Source organism: Mixophyes fleayi, chromosome 10 (assembly GCF_038048845.1).
Source record: "Mixophyes fleayi isolate aMixFle1 chromosome 10, aMixFle1.hap1, whole genome shotgun sequence".
In the NCBI taxonomy this organism is placed as follows: Eukaryota; Metazoa; Chordata; class Amphibia; order Anura; family Limnodynastidae; genus Mixophyes; species Mixophyes fleayi.
The window spans coordinates 74,399,499-74,419,981 of record NC_134411.1 but is presented as its reverse complement, the minus strand read 5'-3'; the positions used below and the strand labels follow the sequence as shown (position 1 = coordinate 74,419,981).

General features: G+C 42.2%; 1 protein-coding gene across 6 annotated transcripts in view; it reads right to left on the bottom strand.

The window, feature by feature from the left end:
* CHD9 (chromodomain helicase DNA binding protein 9) overlaps positions 1-20,483 on the bottom strand; it is a 128,920-nt gene that overhangs the window by 3,023 nt on the left and 105,414 nt on the right. For 4 of the 6 annotated variants that reach the window (XM_075188867.1, XM_075188871.1, XM_075188869.1 and 1 more), the window contains 13 exons: positions 19,980-20,097; positions 19,838-19,895; positions 19,431-19,473; positions 18,599-18,818; positions 18,014-18,216; positions 16,224-17,087; positions 14,608-14,768; positions 5,297-5,569; positions 3,859-4,024; positions 3,258-3,403; positions 2,029-2,253; positions 1,564-1,692; positions 235-339 (listed from right to left, as the gene is read on the bottom strand). In XM_075188867.1, coding sequence (XP_075044968.1) covers positions 235-339; positions 1,564-1,692; positions 2,029-2,253; positions 3,258-3,403; positions 3,859-4,024; positions 5,297-5,569; positions 14,608-14,768; positions 16,224-17,087; positions 18,014-18,216; positions 18,599-18,818; positions 19,431-19,473; positions 19,838-19,895; positions 19,980-20,097 — 2,711 coding nt within the window. The remainder of the gene's footprint in view (positions 1-234; positions 340-1,563; positions 1,693-2,028; positions 2,254-3,257; positions 3,404-3,858; positions 4,025-5,296; positions 5,570-14,607; positions 14,769-16,223; positions 17,088-18,013; positions 18,217-18,598; positions 18,819-19,430; positions 19,474-19,837; positions 19,896-19,979; positions 20,098-20,483) is intronic. The other 2 variants (XM_075188868.1, XM_075188870.1) reach the window with 1 other exon arrangement.

Below are 20,483 nucleotides of genomic sequence, written 5' to 3'. Positions count from 1 at the left end.
CGAACTACTACAGTAATAACGGTAGTAGTTTTAATGCGCCGCGGAAACAGCACAATTGAAAATGCCCCTTTATGTACTGTTAGCAACTCTAAGGGGGAATTTAATTAGCCGCGAAGTGTCTCTGAAATGTCCGCCCGCCGCCGACTGAATCTCCCCCTAAATATCTTTTGACTGCAATACCTTCCCAGTCATAAAGCCATAGGGTCTATGGAGTTGTAAAAGATTTGTACTCACAGATTGCTTTACAACTTCTCCCCACTCTGGAGCCACTCCATACTCTGGATTTTCCTTGAGGAAGCGGCACAAGTCTTTTAGAGGAGGAGCAAATGCACCACCAACCTAAATACAAGCAGAGACAGTTATTGCATGCACTATATGTATCATATGTGACTTCCACTACACAGGCTTAGAGGATGAACTTCTCAAACTTTACTAATGGTCACTTGCCAAACACTAAAGGGCCCGAGTCATGAAGGACAGCAAAGCAAAAAAATAAATAAAAAAAGGAGTACAGTTTCTCCTGGACAAACCATGTTACAATGCAAGTGGTGCAAATTAGTATATTATTTTGCACTGAAATTTAAAGTTGATCTAGGACATGCCCTATCCCAACTATAAATCTGTCACCACATTTTAAATTTACCTTCCCCTCCATTTCAACATGGTTTTGCCAAGGTGCAAAGTTATTATTTATTTTTTTTTGCTTTGCTCTCCTTAATGTCTCAGGCCCAAAAGACTTTATACTACATACGATCTATACTACTGATGAACCCCATGAGCCTCTGCTGGAAAGGAGTGGATCACAGCAGCCAGCCTCCAGAAACTAATCAAGGGACTAATTTAGAGTTAGGAGCTGAAGGATAGAAATATGCACCTGGACAAACCATACTGCAATGCCAGAGGTGCAGGTACAGGTGTTTTCTTGTTCCCTTCTGCACACAGGGACTATTCTGCCTGCTTTTGGATGTAGCATAAAATAACTGGGCAGATTTATTTTAAGAGTTCACCCAGGAAGAAACACCCCCCTCCTAAATATGTGTATTTTTAATAAGAGAATAACCCCCCCCCCCCTCTATTAAATTATTTACCATGTAACCAGGAGAGATCTTTAAGGGTTATCAGAAACTCTAATAGGCCTCCCATATTTTTTTATTACTAATAAATCCGATGCAAACTAAATATATATGTAAACATGAGTTTTTACTATTAGATATTAGATTCATGTCTGCACGGATCTAAAAGGCATGCCTCACATGGGATAGGTTCATCTGTGCCATGTAAGATAGCACGACTAGATGTAAGGAGGAAATACTTTGTGACTCTGGTGCCAATGTGCTACACATGAACACGACCTCCTCTCCTTGGCGACATTGAAAATGTCAGTCTTTAGCAATATCACATCAGGCAATGCCATTACAAACTTGATTTAGCATGAAGGGGTTAATAAACCATACATGTTCTGAAATACTACTAGAAAACTTAATTATGGTATTATTCTGCACAGTGGTATATTTTTATTATCCCTTACATCCTTTGTAAACTAGTTTGGTCCAAGATACTTGCCTTCCTGGCATTTCTCTTATTGATGAGCTGAACACGTTCCTCTCCTGTTAGGCTGTTCACATCCAGCTTGTTGGGATTCCTGCATCGGTGCCTTTTCTGCTTGGGCCTACCATCGTGAAACTGTATTCTCTGAACACAGACACAAACAATTAGTAATTCAATGATGGTCCCATCTTTTACTACTCTCTGCAAGACTACACCTGCAAACGCTGCGTTTACTTTCAAACTACTATGATACCAGCTGGGTCTCTCTCTTCATTTGCACAAAAGCTGCTGTCAGTAAGGAGAAACTGCTAGTAAAGGAGTAGAAAAAGCTGGCATTTCTGGAACCCTATAAACAAGTAATATTTATATACTATTGGGGTATAAAACATGAACTCAGAATTCAGTGTGCTATGTGACAGTTTCTTTCTAATATCTACTCATGAAATAACATTAATAAATGTTGCATCAAGAGACTCTTACAGGGATAAAAGGACCCAAATCTTCCACATAACCGGGGTGCGCTTTAAGCCAGCTCTCTAGATCCTTCCTTTTTGGAGCATCATCTCCTGCAAGCCTCGTGCCATCCTTTAAGTTAATGACCGGTACAGGGCTGTCTGCATCCAATGCTCCTTGAAGTTGGGGGCCTGAAAGCACCTGAGGGCAGGTTGCGGGCTGTGGCAGGGAGGGAGTAACAACTGGCATGACCTGGAACACAGACGGAGTATTAAGATCTACAACCCATGTATTGAACCCTCACAAGAAGAATACTCACCATTTGTTTTTATTATATAAAAACATAAGCTGTAAGCCACAACATACTTAGAGATATCTAAATGTGAACACATGCAAGTGATCATGGCCTGTTATAATGGATACATATGAAAATAAAGAGTTAATGCTTCGAACTATAACTTCCGCATTAGCGTTCTGAAGTCACCACGATTAGATTGATAGGACATGGCACAGAGCATCTGTCACTGAAGCCAAGAGGAGTCAGGATGTTGTGGGAGATGTGAGCGTCGGAAAATATAATATAAATTTAAATCACTCCTCATGTACAATTGGCTGCCCCATTTAAAAGAAAACGGGTGGTCATTCCGGACACAACCGGAAAAAAGAAAAGGAGACAACAGGGCGCCTAATAGTGCAATATTTCAGAACGCCTGGTCACCCCAACACCTAGTGACACCTATGTGTACCAGATGGATGTGGGCAAGAGACACGTATCAGATTCCCATAAGTTGTATGAAGGTTTCTTCAATGGTTCCTTGAAGAAAATACTGCATCAGACGCCCTGATTTCTCCCAATATATTATATTATAATATATATATTTAAAAACAATTTATGCACAGCTGACCACCACCAACCAAGTAGTAAAATATACATGCTGAACTGTGAATGCACGTTAAATAATAAGCTGAACAGCCCAATCCAATATGAAAATACAATTTGGCTAAAATAAAGACACAAAGATAATAATACTTACATACAACATAAATAGCAAAACGGTTGTGCATAAAAACAAGAGTAAAAAATAAACTACCGGTAAATCGTATTGTATGGTCATATGCACATTATGAATGGCACAAATTAAAACGACTTGTTAGGTGCCAAAGATTTGTAAATGTTATTTTGTTTAGGAAGTGTAACTGTACAAAGCAGCCTCATACAACAAGCCCCATCTCTCACTGCAACCACCTAGACTCACATGATTAAATATCTTATTCCTGTTCATATACAGAATATCCACTCCCTCCACGTTCTTCCTTCTACCTCTTCTTTTCTTGATGACCGGCTGCGTGTCTGTTAATATGCCATTCACATTGGGATTTGGTGGCACCATGTTGGAGGAACCTAATGAAGGCAATAATTATGTTAATTGCATTTTGCGGTTTCAGTGAAATATATAGATTTGTTTTTAACACTTGTCACTATACAGAACATACTACATTGGCTATCATTTGAAATGCACATGACTGGTCAAGCACACCCTAAAAAGTAATCACCGTCAAAAGCACCCCTTTACAAACTAAGTTTTAAGCATCTTCATCTCCTATAGGTTTGTGTGCGGGGGGGACAGAACAACTTGAAACCAATCAGATCATGTGTAGCAGATGAGCTTTTGTGGTCTGAAAGGAAGAATAATGGTCCGACACTTTCCATATTACTGTGTTAGGGTTTATTAACATATTGGTTCCTCAATGTTGTAATTAATCTGATATTTTAAACCTGTACTTTTCTCTTCTAATCGTACAATCAATTCTCATTAAAAACCCTGCAAAGGGCTGGATCTCTCCTGCTCTAGTTACCTAAAGGTGCTGTGGACTTGGGAAAGGTTACAAGACTAGCCTCCGAGGCATTCTGGAGATCTTGTAGTCGAGCCAAATACTGCTGCTGTCCCATTCCTTCCTCACTGTCCAGCGGCCTTTTCTGAGGAATTCCTTGTTTTTGAAACGTCAATTTTAAGCCACTTTCCTGGAAGGGAATATATCTGGGTTACTAAAAGATTATGCTGCAAGTAACATGTAGTTTCAGATCAGCTGATAGTTATGTAAATTGCTGTAACAGAACCTCAAACTGAAAGCTCCACAACAATCTCCAAATACAAAGCGCGGACACAAACTACTTAAACAAAAAAAAAAACAAAAAAACACAGCCTGTTACACAAAGAAAACCCATTGCTCAAACTTCCATCAGCCAGGCAGCCTTTAAAGAAAAACACCCACAGAATATTATATATTTAGTGATTAACTCCTTTACCCACATATAGCATAACTATAGGTTACCATGTCCAGATCGGCATTGGTTCCCAAGAAAATCACCCCTGCCTGTTCCAGCAATGTTCAGCTCTCAAAATATATCGCCAACAATGACTGAACAGTCATCCAGGTAGCGTCATTTATAGATCTGCACTGAGGTGGTGGATTCAAAGTTCCACAGGCTGTTAAAAGCCCTAAAGATTGGACCATTGCCCAAGGAGATAGGGGGAGCTTTTTGGCTAATACTGAGGTCTCCGATATAGTTTGGAGGAGTTGGTTTATTGACAAAATATTACATTTGTGTGGAGTCACTTTCTTCTCTAGCACTTTCTTCATTTCTCTAGTATTTTGTTAAGCACTGCTATACAGCACAACTACTTAGTTTCTCCTTGGTTTTCTTTCTACCAGCTTCTCTCAAGTTCTACTGGATCACTATTCTCTTATATAACCTGCTATTTCCAGTATTATAGCATACATTTTGCCAAACAGTATCTCAAACGTACAAGGCATTTTAGACAAGATGCGAAGCAAGCACCCACTATCCACCCCACACTACCTTCTTTCTCTTATTGGTAAAGAATCTACACAGGAATGAATCTTGTTACAGGAAAACTTGTATGCTGGTTAAATGTAATAACACTGGTCTCGGCAAAGCATGTGGATGTGCATGCCAAAAATATTCAAAATCAGCCAAATGCACAAATAAAAAAATAAAAGAAGATTTTTGTAAGTTAGACAGTGCAATGAATAGCACAAATTTACCAGCAGATCCAAGAAAGCTGGGGAAGTAACCATAATTTTGCTTATATTAATATTTGACAAGTCCAAGCGCAACGAGCTTAAAATATGCAAAAACAATGCAAAATCCACCCCCAAAAACGGGAGGGTTTACTTAGTAAGATAGAGCAGGCGGCCAGTTGGAAAATGAGCATGCTGCACACAGCAACCATGTCCCAGGGCAAAAGAAAAACCCAAAAAATAAACATACGTCATTGATTTTCACTGTAAACTCCTTTTCTTGTACATGCTTCTTCACCTTTGACATCTGTGGCAATTGGTTGGGTTCTTCCTTGAAGGCCACACAGGTGGGCGCCTGTGAACCTAGCTCACTGTACTCTGTGGGAGCCCCAGAGCTATCCAGTAGTTTGGTGGTATAGAAAGATGCCACACTGGTGCCATCATAGTTTCTTCGGGTAGTGGGCCACTTCCCTTTCAATACTGCCTGGCAAATGCTGTCCAGTCTGTTGATTATCACACGATCCTGCAGAATAAAAAAAAAAAAGGTTAAAAATAGTTAATATGGTTTATTGAAAAGTTTATACCGAGGACAATATATTATCGTCTCTCCTTTATCTTTCCAACGCTCAATTCATAAAAGTACATATGTACATTAGCTTCCTCTTTCCTAAATTGAAGTGAAATGAACAAATGATTGGCTGCTGTTTATTGCTGAAGGGCCCTGACTATATTGTGTTCTGCCCAGTGCACTGGTTGGAAAGTCTGAAAGACCGGCTCTGGTAATATGCCAAGCAGTGTTAAGGTGCCCAGCAATAAGCCCAGAAGTAGAAATATGGCCAGTGGCATGCCCAGAGGTAGTTCGTAATATGACCACCATGTGATAAGTAGTAATAATATGGATAGTAGCTTGCCCAGCATTAGTGATATGGGCAGAAATATGTTCAGCTGTAGGAATATGGTCAGTAATCTATTCAGCAGAAGTAATATGTCAATAATCTGCCAAGCAGTATTAATAGGACAAATAATATGTGCAGTACTAGAAATATTATCAACATGACTCAACTCTCTCTGGGGAACTGACGGGGGGAAAAAATGGACTATTTATCAACAGGTGGCCCTAAGAGCAAGTCAGAGGAAAGCTGACCAGTGCTTCAAGCAGCAGCCTTTGCTCATCTCTGCTCCTATTCCCAGCCAATTAATCTGATACTGAGCTTAGCCACAATGGCTACTATCCATAGTATTACTACTGATCACATGGTGGCCACAATGGCTCGGAAACAAACACCGTAGCACACACCATTTTAGACAATTGGTTCTGGAGCTCCACTTTCACTTTCAGCTCTAGGTCCGCTGAAACGCATAGTGCAAATAATCATAAAAACAAGAAAAGCAGACATACCTTATTACAATGTATGGGTATAATAATTATAATCATATTTTATTTATGAAGCACTGACATATTACACAGTGCTGCATATTAAGGGAATCATGACGCAAAAAAATAACATACAACGACAAAATTGAATGTAAAGATGGCCCTGACCAAATGAGCTTACAATCTAAGCAGTATGAGGAACAACGAATACATAAGGTTACAGGAATAACAACTGTAGCTGGTGGTGGGGAAAGTGTGTGGGGCACTATTGTAAGGCTGTAGCATTATCAGCCACCATTAATAAAGCAAATTTTTTTTGGTATATATTTTATGACTGGGCAATACTCTGGTGGAATAAGAGGATTTATATACTTACGTTAATTTCGTTTCTCTGATTCCGTCTGGGGGACACTGCTTACCATGGGTTGTGGAGGGGAGCACGGGAGTTGGCACCTAGCTAGTTAATCTTTAGCACCAAATAATAAATGCAGGTAGCGCTCAACTCCAATAAAAACAAGAGCAGCTATTATTAAAAGGGAATATCCTATCCCTTTAAAAGTCTAGTAAAATGGTAAAATAATTGCGCTCAATTGTCTTAACAATGGATTTGAAATATTGGACCAAACGGTACTAACATAGCGAGAATATCACGGAGTAAAACAATACATTTAATAAAGCAACAAATAAATAAATAAAATAGTGGTCACTTAATGAAACAATGACATAGCAAAAGGTGATAAAAGATCACACAAACAGGTTATGGAAGTCCAATTATATAGGGGCAGTAGAGGCTACTGAAAATTGCCCTGTATGGAGATGGTGTGGGCAATTTGCAGTAGCCTCTACTGCCGCTATATAATTGGACTTCCATAACCTGTTTGTGTGATCTTTTATCACCTTTTGCTATGTCATTGTTTCATTAAGTGACCACTATTTTATTTATTTATTTGTTGCTTTATTAAATGTAGTGTGATATTCTCGCTATGTTAGTACCGTTTGGTCCAATATTTCAAATCCATTGTTAAGACAATTGAGCGCAATTATTTTACCATTTTACTAATCTTAAGCACTGCTGACAGACCCCTCCTCTCTACAATCCCCCCGCCTCTTCCTCCTCAGTTAATTCAAAAAGCCTCAAGGAGAAAGGTCAATCAACCAAGAGCATACAGAGAAAAGGCAGAAGGGAGGGATCGCAGTGTCCCCCAGACGGAATCAGAGAAACGGATTTAACGTAAGTATATAAATCCTCTTTTCTCTTTCATCCAGTCTGGGGGACACTGCTTACCATGGGGACATTCTAAAGCAGCCCCCTAATGGTGGGACCGCTCTGAAAGCCCCGCTCGTAGAGCACTATGAGCGAAATTTGCATCCGCGGATGCGAATATATTAAATTGGTAGAATTTGGTAAATGTGTGAACAGAAGACCAGGTGGCTGCCCTGCAAAGCTGGTCAGCAGAAGCCCCATTTCTTGCTGCCCATGACACCCCTACCGATCTGGTGGAATGGGCTGTAAGTCTCTCTGGCACAGGAAGGTTAGCTCTTATGTAAGCCTGCTTAATAGTTGCCGTAATCCATCTTGCAATGGACTGTTTAGAGGCTGGCCAGCCCCTTTTGTTAGAATCATATAGGACAAACAGGGAATCGGTTCGTCTAATTTGAGATGTTCTTTTGACATAAATACGGAGAGCCCTAACCACATCTAACTTTTCCATTGACTGCAGATCAGACTAAGAAGATGAAAAAACCGGAACTACAATTTCCTGGTTCAAATGGAAGGAGGACACCACTTTTGGAACAAAAGATGGGAGTGTTCTTAAAACCGCTCTGTCCTCGTGAAAAACCAAATATGGTTCCCTGCAAGACAGAGCTCCCAATTCAGACACCCTACGTGCCGATGCAATTGCCAAAAGAAAGAGACCTTCCAGGTCAAACACCTAAAATCTGCCACAAGTAAAGGCTCAAAGGGAGGCCCTTTAAGCATATCCAGTACCAGGTTAAGATCCCATGGTGCTGTAGGCTGAACATAGGGAGGCTGAATATGTAAGACTCCCTGAAGGAAAGTCCTGATATCTGGCAAATCCGCTAGTTTCAGGTGAAAAAAGACTGAAAGTGCCGATACCTGAACTTTTAGGGAACCTAAACGGAGCCCTGCTTCCAGCCCATCCTGAATGAAGGCCAATAAGCGAGGGAGATGAAAGGAAGACGTGTAACATGTCCTATTTTCACACCATCTGATATAGGCTCGCCAAATCCAGTGATAGATGTGAGCTGAAACTGGCTTTCTAGCTCGCATCATAGTGTTCACTACACTGGGGGAAAAACCCCTAGCTCTCCAGAGGCTGGCTTCAACAGCCATGCCGTTAAACTGAGCTGAGGTAAATTCTGGTAACGTAAGGGACCCTGAAGAAGAAGGTCATCTCATGACGGAAGACGAAATCCTTGTCCTTCCGCCATAGAGATTATATCCGGGTACCACACAGGGCGCGGCCATGAGGGAGCTATTAGAATTACCGGCAGACCGCCTTGCCTTACTCGCCTGAGCACGCGAGGAAGCATGGGAATCGGAGGAAACAGGTATCCCAACCTGAACTCCCATGACATCGTCATTACGTCCACTGCCACCGCTAAGGGGTCTCTTGCCCCTGCGCAAAACCTGTAAACTTTCTTGTGGTGTCTGGAGGCCATGAGATCTATATCCGGAAGACCCCACCTCTGAACTAGAGACTAAAATACTTCCGGATGGAGTGACCACTCCCCCGGCATCATTTGATTTCGACTCAGGCAGTCGGCCTCCCAATTCTTTATTCCTGGAATAAATACTGCCGATATTACTGGAACATATTGTTCTGCCCAAACCAAAATCTGAGCTGCAATTTCCATTGCAGCTACACTCCTGGTTCCTCCCTGCCTGTTGACATATGCCACAGCCGTGGCATTGTCGGACTGAACTCTGACAGGGTGGCCCTGGAGGAGGAACTGGGCCCCCCGAAGGGCCAAAAGAAATGCCTTCAACTCCAAACACGTTTATTGATAAGGCTGATTCCTGAACCGACCAAAGTCCCTGGAGCCGGAGTTGCAGGATTACCGCCCCCAACCTCTCCGGCTGGCATCTGTCGTAGCTATGATCCATGACCATGGTGCGAAAGACCTGCCCACCAACAGGTGATCCTGATTCAGCCACCACTGGAGCGATTCTCTTGCCCCCGGAGACAGCGAAATCTTCTGGAGATCCAAGTGTATGTGGGATCCTGACCATTTCCATAACAGATCCCATTGGAAGCATCGAGAATGAGCCCGGCCGAAGGGGATCGTTTCGAAGGAGGCCACCATCTTCCCAAGCAGCCGCATGCACAAATGAATTGAGGGATTGGAAGAGGACAAGACCTGAGTTGTTATAGCCCAGATTGAACTGATCTTCTCCGTAGGCAGGAACACCTTCTGCCGACTGGTATCCATGATAAGCCCCAGGAAGACCATGCATTGACACGGAACCATCTGGGATTTCTTTAAGTTTATCAGCCACCCATGGCTCTTGAGGACTGCAAAGGTGAGGGATAAGTGCTGACGTAAGCAAATCTCTGAGGAGGATTAAATAAGCAGATCGTCCAAATAAGGCACGACCTGAACTCCCTTTAAATGAAGACACGCAGCCATGACCGACATGATCTTCGTGAAGACCCTCGGAGCTGTGGAGAGGCCGAAAGGAAAGGGCCCCACTCTGAATCTTAGGAGAGACTGATGGTCGCTCCAAATGGGAACGTGGAGGTATGCGTCCTTTATGTCTATGGAGGCCATAAACTGATTCTCCACTAAGCCGTTTATTACCGACCTCAGGGATTCAATCCGAAATCTGTCCACTCGTAAGTGCACATTGAGGCTCTTTAGGTTTAAAATGGGCAGAAAGGACCCGTCCGGCTTCTTGACCAAAAACAGATTTGAATAAAACCCCTGTCCCTTCTGGTTGTCTGGGACCCTGCAGATGACTCTTTGCGAAAGAAGAGAGGCGACACAAGCCTGTATTGCCTGTCTTCTTGTTGGATCTCGGGGTAGGGGGGTTACAAATAAACAATGTGGTACAGGACCCAGCAGGTCTATCCTGTACCCCTCTGATATAATGCCCCGAATCCAAGGGTCTTGGGAAGACGCTGCCCATTGTTCCCAAAACAGAGACAGACGTCCCCCCACTGGCGCTACCTCCGGCAGAGTAGAGTGGTCGTCAGGACGCAGGCTTCTCCTGGGTCTTTGAGGCCTGGCACCTAGCTGCAAATGAGGATCTGCCCCTGACAGAGGCGCCTCGAGCATTTGGACTGTTGGGACTGTCCTCTAGGCAAGGAGGTCCCCCTAAAGGGCTGACGAAAGGAGCTGACACGAGGAGTCCGGCCCCTACTTGAAAATACCGGCAAAGAAGTGCTTTTGCCCCCTGTTGCCTGGGAAATCATAGTATCCCGTTTCGGGCCGAACAAACCTGCTGCTGAAAAAGGAGTGGCTTCAACTGACTTTTTTGATTCCGCATCTCCTTCCCAGGATTTCAGCCATAACGTTCTTCTTGCTGAAATAGACGCAGCCTGAATAGAGGAGGACACAGACACTGTTCTGGGCCGCCTCATAAAGGTACCCCGATGCTTCTTTCAAGTGCAAAGCCAGGGGAAGTAAATCAGAGTCCTGTAAGGCCTCTGCCAGTTGGTCTGCCCATGCTTCCATGGCTCTAGCAACCCAAGCTGAAGCAAATGTGGGTCTAAAAGAAGAACCCGCAGCCACAAATATAGATTTCAGCTAGGATTCCACTCTGTGATCATTGGCATCCTGCAGAGTTGCTGAACCTGGGACTGGTAGCAAAGTGTGTCTGGCCAAACGGGCTACTGGAATATCCACCTTAGGAATACTCTCCCAGCGAGCCACGTCTTCCTCCTGCAATGGATACAGGGAAAAGAACCTTCTGGGAACAGAGAACCTTCTATCAGGCTGTTTCCAGGCTCCCTCAGCAATATCTCTGAGTTCTACCGAAGGGGGAAAATGGGAAGCCTTCCTTTTGGCCTTCTTAAATAGACTTCTGTCTCTAGGAGTAGGAACCTCCGGTTCTGGGAGGTCCAACGCTTGTCTCACCGCTAAAACCAATTCATCAATAAATTGGCTTTTAGTGTTTTCTTCCTGTCCCAAAGGTTGAACCTGGACAGGATCAGAATTAATTTCCCCCTCCTCCTCTGAGAACCCCTCAGAGTCTGAAAGGACCATAAGGGTATTATCGGATCTAGGCCGCTTTCTTTTAGCAGGCGGGATGTTTGGGGATTCAAGTAACTGGTTCAGTTTATCCAAACCCTTTATAAATGCTGCAGACCATGCCGGTTCTGTGCGAACAGGGGCCTGGTCCGTAAGTAATGAGGAAGGTCCTGGTATAGACGTTCCAATAGAACCTGAGGTAGCGGGGAGGCCCAAAGGTGTACTAGCATTATTAGCCACCGAGGTTGCCACACTAGATAGCAATTGATTGGATTGTAAAACCATCTGTGCTAAAGAGGAAACAGACTGTCAGGGAGGCCACCCAGGCCGGTTCCTCCGTCAGTGGGGCTGAAACGTGCTGGGTTTGCGCAGGGGGGACCCCTGCTTCGCAGACAGAGCAGAGCGCCAGCGGGTCCTTCTGCCCACAAGGTAATTTTATATTACATCTTGAACATGTGAAATATTTTGCCATAGGGCCCTTTCCCTTCTCTGTCATTTTTATAAAGGAAGGCACACCAAACACACAGACTTAAATTGTTAAATTTAGCTGAGTAGAGAGAGAGAGAGTGTGGAGAGAATAGTGGGAAAAACCAAGAAATCAACTAATCTTGTCATAAAAGTTGTACTTGTAATTTTTTTTTTTTTTAAACACAATATAATACTTAGGCAAGTAGGAGAACAATATAACCCCTACTAGCCCACTTTGTACACAGCAATACAGTAATATGTGTTTAAATAAGTCAGATACTTAGCCCACAGGCCAAACAGGGGAGAAGTCCAACAGCAGTGTCCTGGTGCCTGCTCCCTCTGATCTGTGTCCTTTCTCGGGCTTCTCCTTGGCGCCAGAAGGCCGGGCTAAACCACTTCTCTCTGGAAGGCGGGGGAGCTCAATGTCTTAGCTCCCCCCCCCCCCCTCTGATAATGCTGTCTCTGCAGCTTGCTCCGTTTCTTTGATAAAAAATAAAAATGGTATGTGGCAGAGTAGTGGAGACCTCAAGAGTTGAGGTCTCCACAGCGGTTAGCACCCCGATGCCCCCTCCTATGTATGAGGGGGGATCTTGGTATGGCCCCCTTCTCCTCGTCTCCTCCGCGGATCCAAGATGGTCACCGGCATTTGTAATCTCCGATAACCAGCGCTCTATGCCAGCAGTGGCAGCGCCGGTTATCGGGGAGGCTCCAGGAGTGACAGCGGTCCGGAGAGACCGCTTGTCACTCACTATTCAGGCACCCCATTCTTCTCTCCCTGTCAGTGAGAGCCTCTGGTTCTCATCTGACAGGGTAGTGCCTGCGCTGCTCTGCTGTGAGTGTGTTCTCTATAATAGAACACACTCCCAGGTCTGCCACCTATATAAAAGTTAAAAATAAATGAAATAAAATAAATTTTAAGTAAAAAAACATGCAGAAGCTAAAACACTGCCCAACTCCATGGGCACCTAAAAAAAACTGAGGAGGAAGAGGCGGGGGGATTGTAGAGGGGAGGGGTCTGTCAGCAGTGCTAAAGATTAACTAGCTAGGTGCCAACTCCCGTGCTCCCCTCCACATCCCATGGTAAGCAGTGTCCCCCAGACTCGATGAAAGAGAAAATAGAATTAACTCTGATGTTTACATATTAATATACCCAAAACATTGTGCATCCCTGCTTATAGTCTACATAAAAGGAATTCTGCTTAATTTTTTTTCCAATGACTAATAAATGGGCCTAAGAGAGTCACATTGGCTGGCTAGGTCGTCCCACCTCAGTGACTGAGCAAGTACATTCAGATCCTATGAACTTAAGAAAGCAGTGGGTACATTCTAGAAAAAAAAAAAAAAAAAAAAGCTATTTGTTTAATTTACAACATGTGATTTCCTTCAGTTAAGGTGCTGCGGTTTTCTCCAACTTTCCAGCACCTTTTGACTGCTTAGCAACCTGTGCACTCAGTGTGTGGGAGTAAGCGCTGTATATCCCAGGCTCTTTATTTAGCCAAGAGTTGGTCCACTACCCAAAAAAAGGATTTTTTACTCACCGTAAAAATCTGTTTCTCTGACTCTATTGGGGGACACTGCAAGACATTGGGGTATAGTAGGTGGCCTAGGAGTAAAAGCACTTTAAAACATAAATCTTTGATAGTACACTCTTCCCCTACTATGATCCTCCTATCAAAAGGCCTCCTCAGCTCTCAGTTTTAGTGCCTTTACTCCTAGTCCGCCTATTATAACCCAATGTCTCGCCCAATGGCAGGAAAGAGAAAGCTATATTTTCATAAATTCTTCTCTGGGACTTGGGGGCCTCTAATGACATTGGACATAATATGCAGAGCTTGCACTAGTGGAGAGTGGAGTGTAATGTTGGGGGTCATCGTTCATTGTGTCATGCAATCACTTCAGTCAGCTGACACAGTAATATTTCAAACTTCTAGCACCAATTGTTATTTGACTGGAATGCTGTAATGTTAGATAAGCTGATTCAAGCCTGTCAATATGCAGAGTCTTCATTAAGGAGGTCAGATTCCATCAGAAGTTACCCCAGTGAAAAGAAAGGGGGTTCCTGATAGTATCACCCACTATTTGGGTTTCTGAATTTACATTTATTAAGGTTAGTGGGAGCTGCCAAAGTGCTCTGCAGAGATTAAATGACTTTCCCAATGGAAGTCATCCCACCATGAAAAAAAATATGAAAAATAATAGTTAAGTGGCCGCACCCAGTTCATATAGATTTTAAGCAGTCTAGTGAATATGAAATGTGACTGCAATCACTAGCCGCTTAGATAGCTGTACCTTTCAATACAATAACTTTACACTTTCAATATTACTTTACATCAGTGCACAAGTCAGGATGTGCAGGGTGCAGACATTTATTGTAATTTATGTGTCCAATACTAATCAACCGAGGCATTTTATTTTACTAGCTAGACATGGAGTAAACAACAACCTGAAAATAACGCTCACCCACACATTAAAAATGTAACCGTTTAATATCCGTTAGTCACCTTTGGCCAATGGACAGCTGCAAACAGATATCCCCCTTGTACAAGATAGTTAGAGTTAGGAGTTCCGTTGTCTAGCTGGAAGCTGTCCTGAGTTTCGTCCTGTATGGTACTCATAGAGGCCACACTCTCTTCATCATAGGCCTTTACATGCGGCACTCGTTCTGTTAGGGTAATAAACCAGCATTAGGAAAAAAAGGACTAAAGCAGAACTAAAATTAAGAAGTGCTTAGAGTTACATCACATCTCCTGTGAACCTCTTTCTGTTCATACAGTACATGGGCAGTGCACATGCAGTTAAAAAGTGGGACACTGACATTAAAATGCAGGAAACGATAATAGGCACGGACATCCTAAAAACCTACAGAAGAGTTTGTCTGCTTTTATTGCTTATCAAAAATTATGGAGTGTGCTTTGTCAATAGCTTTTTTTGTCCATATAATCTAATTCTCACTTTTACTTATTAAATAAAATAGAAAAAGTATTGTCCAGATTTAAAGTGATTTAAGTGTTTAAAAAAACAGAAATGTATTAATAAAAATATATATTTAAAATTCACCCTGATCGATTAGTGGTGTTTGGCTACCATCCCTCAGGAGTAAATTTCAACTTGGAGGGAGCTCTAGACTCTGGAAGATGCTTTGGGTGTGAGATTTAAAGACAAATCTCCAAGCCAAGACTTTGCAATCTCAGGGTGAAGAGGGGGCTGAGCTCCTTAACTCTGGCAGTGCATAGGCAGGTGGAAAAACATCCATTCCCCTGCCACAAAATACAATATTAAAAGTGTGAACCAGAACTAGGCTGATTCACATGCAAGATAAATTAATCGACCATGACTGTACTGCCAACCTGTGTGCAACCTCTGTATAAAGCAAAGCCAGCAAAACCGCATGTAAACTGTCTGTCTGGATGTGTGTATCATCACTCTTAGTGGTGTGTAAAAGCCCTTATAAGAGCTACTACTGAGCAACAAACAGTACTGCTGTTTATTGCTGTCTGCAAAATGCTAGCCCTTTGATTTCTCCTGACTGCTTACTTTGGATTAAAACTAGAGTCACTAACAAAGAGGTGCTGCAGCAGCTACACAAACCACTCCGTAACAAGCGGTTCCAGGTGCGGGTGAAAGAGCCTGGTGGTGGCAAATATATGCATCTTATAGTGGAGATTAGGAATGATTGTTTTCTTGCTTATTTAATTTTTTTATAATGATTTTTTATTGGTATAAATAGGATGTAATGTAATTGCATACTATAAAGTTGGAATGTAATGAGTAAGTAATCACTTGCAGCTAATAAAGAGATTTATGGTGTAACACTCCCACTAACCCAACCAATTATACTGTGAAGAGTCTACATGAAGTAGATGAAATGCGCCACCTTTACGCTTACCGGCAAACAGCGGACCTGAGTTACTGCCATCAATGAGAGGAACGGACTCTACCTAGACAGCGCTCTATGCAGCTGCACTGAACAAAGTACTTTGAAGATAATAACTTGCTACCAACACTGAATATGCAAATGCTGGTTTGACTACCTATACAGTTATTGTTTGTTTTTGTTAAAGCTTTTTATTGCATGTATAGTCATAATTTGTTTTGGATGTTTTGACTTTCTACGTACCGCATTTTTGCACATTCCCATCACTGTCACTGTCCTCGGATGAAGAAGAGGAGGATGAAGATGAGGAGGAAGACGATGAGGATGACGAACAAGAAGAGGAAGAGGAGGAGGAAGAGCTGGATCCTGAGCGTGAGCAAGAGGAGGAGGAGGAAGAGGAAGAAGAGGAAGATCTGGATGAACAAGACGATCGTTTTGAGTCCGAATCAGAGCCTGAACTTGAGGCTGACCCTCGCTTGCTTATTCTCTGTTTCTTGGAAGTTAGATTAGGGGTAAGTGGCTCAGTCCTTGCTGCCACCATGCGTCTGTTTGTCTCCGACTTAATGGCTGACTTCTGTTCTCCAGTGTGAGGCAATGGGCCATTGATAAGACTTATTTCCTCTACTTTAAATGTTGCAGACTCTTCCTTCAGTGAAGGAGTCTCATCCTTTACAGCATCATCTTTGAGTTTGACCTCATTATTTGGGCTCCCTTTTAGGTCCTGCGTCCTTGATTGAGGAGTAAGAGGAGCTGATGACAATAGCAGCTGGTTTGGTTGGGCTACAATTGGAGTAGAGGAGGTCCCTTTGTTCTGGTTGTAAGTCCTCTGAGCCACCATGAAGGAAAGTTCTGGATCCCGCAGAATGTGATAGTCTGTTCTGCTCACACCATGCTTAGCAGCCCCAATTAACAAATCCCTATCATGGTTTGCGCATTCCCACCATACCGGTAAATCGGGGTTTGGTTGGCAAAGCTTTAAGCGCTCAAACAGCTGTGGGTGGCGGATAGCCTGCTCCCGCACTTTCCTCAGAAGCTCAATACGGTACAATGTTCTGGAGGCTCGCTCTTCTGTGATTGGTTGGATTGAGATGGATGACTCTGCTAAGTCTGAAAGACAAAATACAGATGTTAATTAGGTTATTTCCAAAACACAATAGGAGAGCCAAGTAATTAAGCCACAATATTTAAGATGAACAATAGCATCTCATTTACAACTTTACAAAACATAAAAAAGTGCTTAACTAGATTTCATCTTTACATTGCAATATATAGTAGTGTAAAATGTGCTATGTGCTTTACATTTTACAATGTGGTCGCTCCCCTTCCATGCAAAATATTTTTATGTATAATCATGTCAGAGCAAGACGCCTATGTAGAATGTTTATAAATGTATAAAAGTTACTATTAGCCTTATGATCCAGTGTGGATCAGACGTGTCCCAGTGGTGTTTAACTGCCTCCTCTGCTCTAGGTGCTGGAAACAGGAGAAGGCAGCTGGGAACTTCTGCAGTAGCTCTGGGCACTTGAGCCCTGCAAAAGCAGGCATAGAAGAAGGGTCTTTAGACTGTTGCCTCTGCTTTCTGGTTTCCATGTTGGAGATGGGTTGCAACGGGCACTGTTCATGTAGCACCAAAAAAATTCAATGAAACCTGAAAGTGTGCTGCCCCCTGGAGGTCACAGGGAGCAAAGCACCACAGCTGAGCCCAAAAAGAACCTTCCCGGTACAAGTACTTTGGGATTCTCACCTTGCGCTGTAGTTAGCAGGGTCATAGCATTCAAATGTAACCTTATCCTTTGCTGAATATATCCCAAAAACGTTTATTGAAAGAATCCCTGAGTGAAGGAAGCGCCATTGCAAGTTATTAAGCAGATTAGAGAAGATCAATTGCCCTTAGTGGAGAATGTTAGTCCAAAAAGTTTGTAAAAAAAACATGTAGTAATAAACAGAAATTACTGACGGCTTTGTCTAGATATAAATATGATTGAGCTAAGTTTTGACAGTACATTTAGATTATATGCACAGACAGTACACACCTTCTTTAGAAGGCAACCGGCAGACCCTCCGACACATTGCTATAAAGGCATAGAGGTACTTCTCAAGGCTCTCATCTGTTTTCTTATGTAGTCTTGCCATTGCGCGAAACTTGGTCCAATCAAACTGCCCTCTGCCTGGATCAAACACGACTCCAAATGTGGAGACGACTCTGTAAAAGTCAGCTTCTTCTCTTCGTGTCCACCTTCATAAGGGGTGACAGAGACTATATTATAAACATACACAATAATATATATACATTATCACCTATTACCTTTGTATGCAAATGTATGGACTTGGCTTTCCGCACTATACCCACTTGGGTTACCCGTATTTTTACGTCACACCTCCTCACGCCCTATGTGTAAGATAACTGACCAGGTCAAATTATAGTTCAGGACATGGACTGACTCTCACAGTCCATGCATTTGCATACAGTGCACTCCTTTTCCTCAGGAGTGTGGCTAGAAACACAGATTTAGTTTGCACACTTACATATTACATGAGGAATTATGTAAAACCAGTACCTGGTTAAACATTAATGTGCAAGCCAACAAAAACATGAAGTGTAGAAATGTTGCTCAAACCTTTGCTGTCTTTCAATTTTTGCAGCCACTTTTGGATTCAGAGAAACCTCTTCGTAAGGTGCTTGTGTCACTGTTGCATGAATGGGAAACATGGGTGGAATTTGTTGGATCTGCCTAAACTTGGAAGTGCGCTGGAATGAAGTTATAAGTCGCCGCAGCCGGGTGGTCAGTGTTGACTGCGTGGGCCAGTAGCCTTTGTCCCCTTCTTGCACTTGTCCATCTGAGTAAAATCATTAGATACAAAGGATGAATTTAATGATGTTTGAAATGATCTTATTCACCATAAACATCAGAACAGAGAACATATTAAAAGTATTTGAATTATATTCTCTGCACAATTACATTTTCCACAAGTCAGCTCAAAACAGTGCCTCCGACTCAAGTGCATTAAAATACAAAGTTACAAACCCCACTATATCTGTACCTATTTTTCTTGCAGTTTTGTTAGCAATTTCCAGGCTGCCCCTAAGAAAAATATGAATGTTCTCACAAACTAGCTCATGCTTGCACCTCCACAAGGGGGCCCTTCTTAATCCTTGCTGGAAGTAGGCCCTCAACATGAAAGACTGATAAATGTTTATTGTTGTTTAATGCAAAAGAAATGCATTGGAACATTTAATTCAAAAGTGCTCTGGAGTCGGTGGCTTCAGCATACAAAGTATGCACATAGGGGTTGTGGATAGCCCAGTGAACCATTCACGGACAATAGTATTTAATATGCAACTGTATATATTTTTTTCTTTGTTTTGCAAAACTGCTACAGACCAAATATGTTTGACAAATAGATCATCTACAAAAGTTATAGGTAGAAGTGAGGATAAGAACTTCTTACCTCCATCTGCTATAACTAGATCACCAGGAGAGGACGCATCATCCTGCAGGAAGGAAACTTAATGGTTACTTTAAAGGCAAAGAACAAATTTATGTTTTACCATAGCTAAGAGACACAAGATGAATTAAAAACAACAAGCTTGTTCTATATCTACTCAGAGTATCTCTCACTGATCACCCCTTAAAATATAAAATATGAGTGCTAATAACTAAATAAAGTACAATTTACAGATGCAGAACTATTGCACATATTTTATTTACAATCTAAGTTATTTTTTATTGAGCGATGAGCATTAAGTGATTATTATATTTAATTTATGCATTAATGTGCTGGCTTTTACTGTAATTGCACAATCAGTATTAAACAACGACCAATAGCCTGCCATAGCATTCAAAGTTTGTGTTTACCTCCATGTCGTCTTTAAATAATGCAGGTGCAGGTTTGTATTCAGGATCTTCAACATCACTGTTAAAAGAGAATTAAGTGTCAGCTACTATTCAACGATTTTTTAATGAATAAATGTTCTTAGGTCAATTCCCGGCGACCTACCCATCAATATAGTCATTGGCTCTCTGCTCTGCAGCCACAGCTTTCTCATCTGGCTTTCCAGCCCGTTCAAGGAAGCAAAGAGCTGGGTCCGCCCGGATAGTGTTGTATTTCTCATAACCTGAAATCAGCACATTCATTTCTGAATTAAAATACCACCTATTGTATGAACAATATATAAGTAAATAAATATACGTAAAATAAAAGTTGCCCTCAATCCTGATAAATCATAGGAGGCTCAAATGGCTAATAAGCCCCACGCTTTATCCCCGACCTCTAAGACCCAAGGACCAATATGCAATAATATAAATGCACACAAGTCCGTATTATTAACTTTGCTTATTTGTATCTCCACTGTTACATGTGTGCTTGTCTAGAGTATGAGCACTTTTTTGTATTTAATCTTTATCTCCTGCTCAAATATTATGCACCCAATTCATTAGCCAATCAGACCTTCTAAATGTTCTAAAAAGTATTGCTAGAAATGAGGGTTCTGATCTTGTGGGA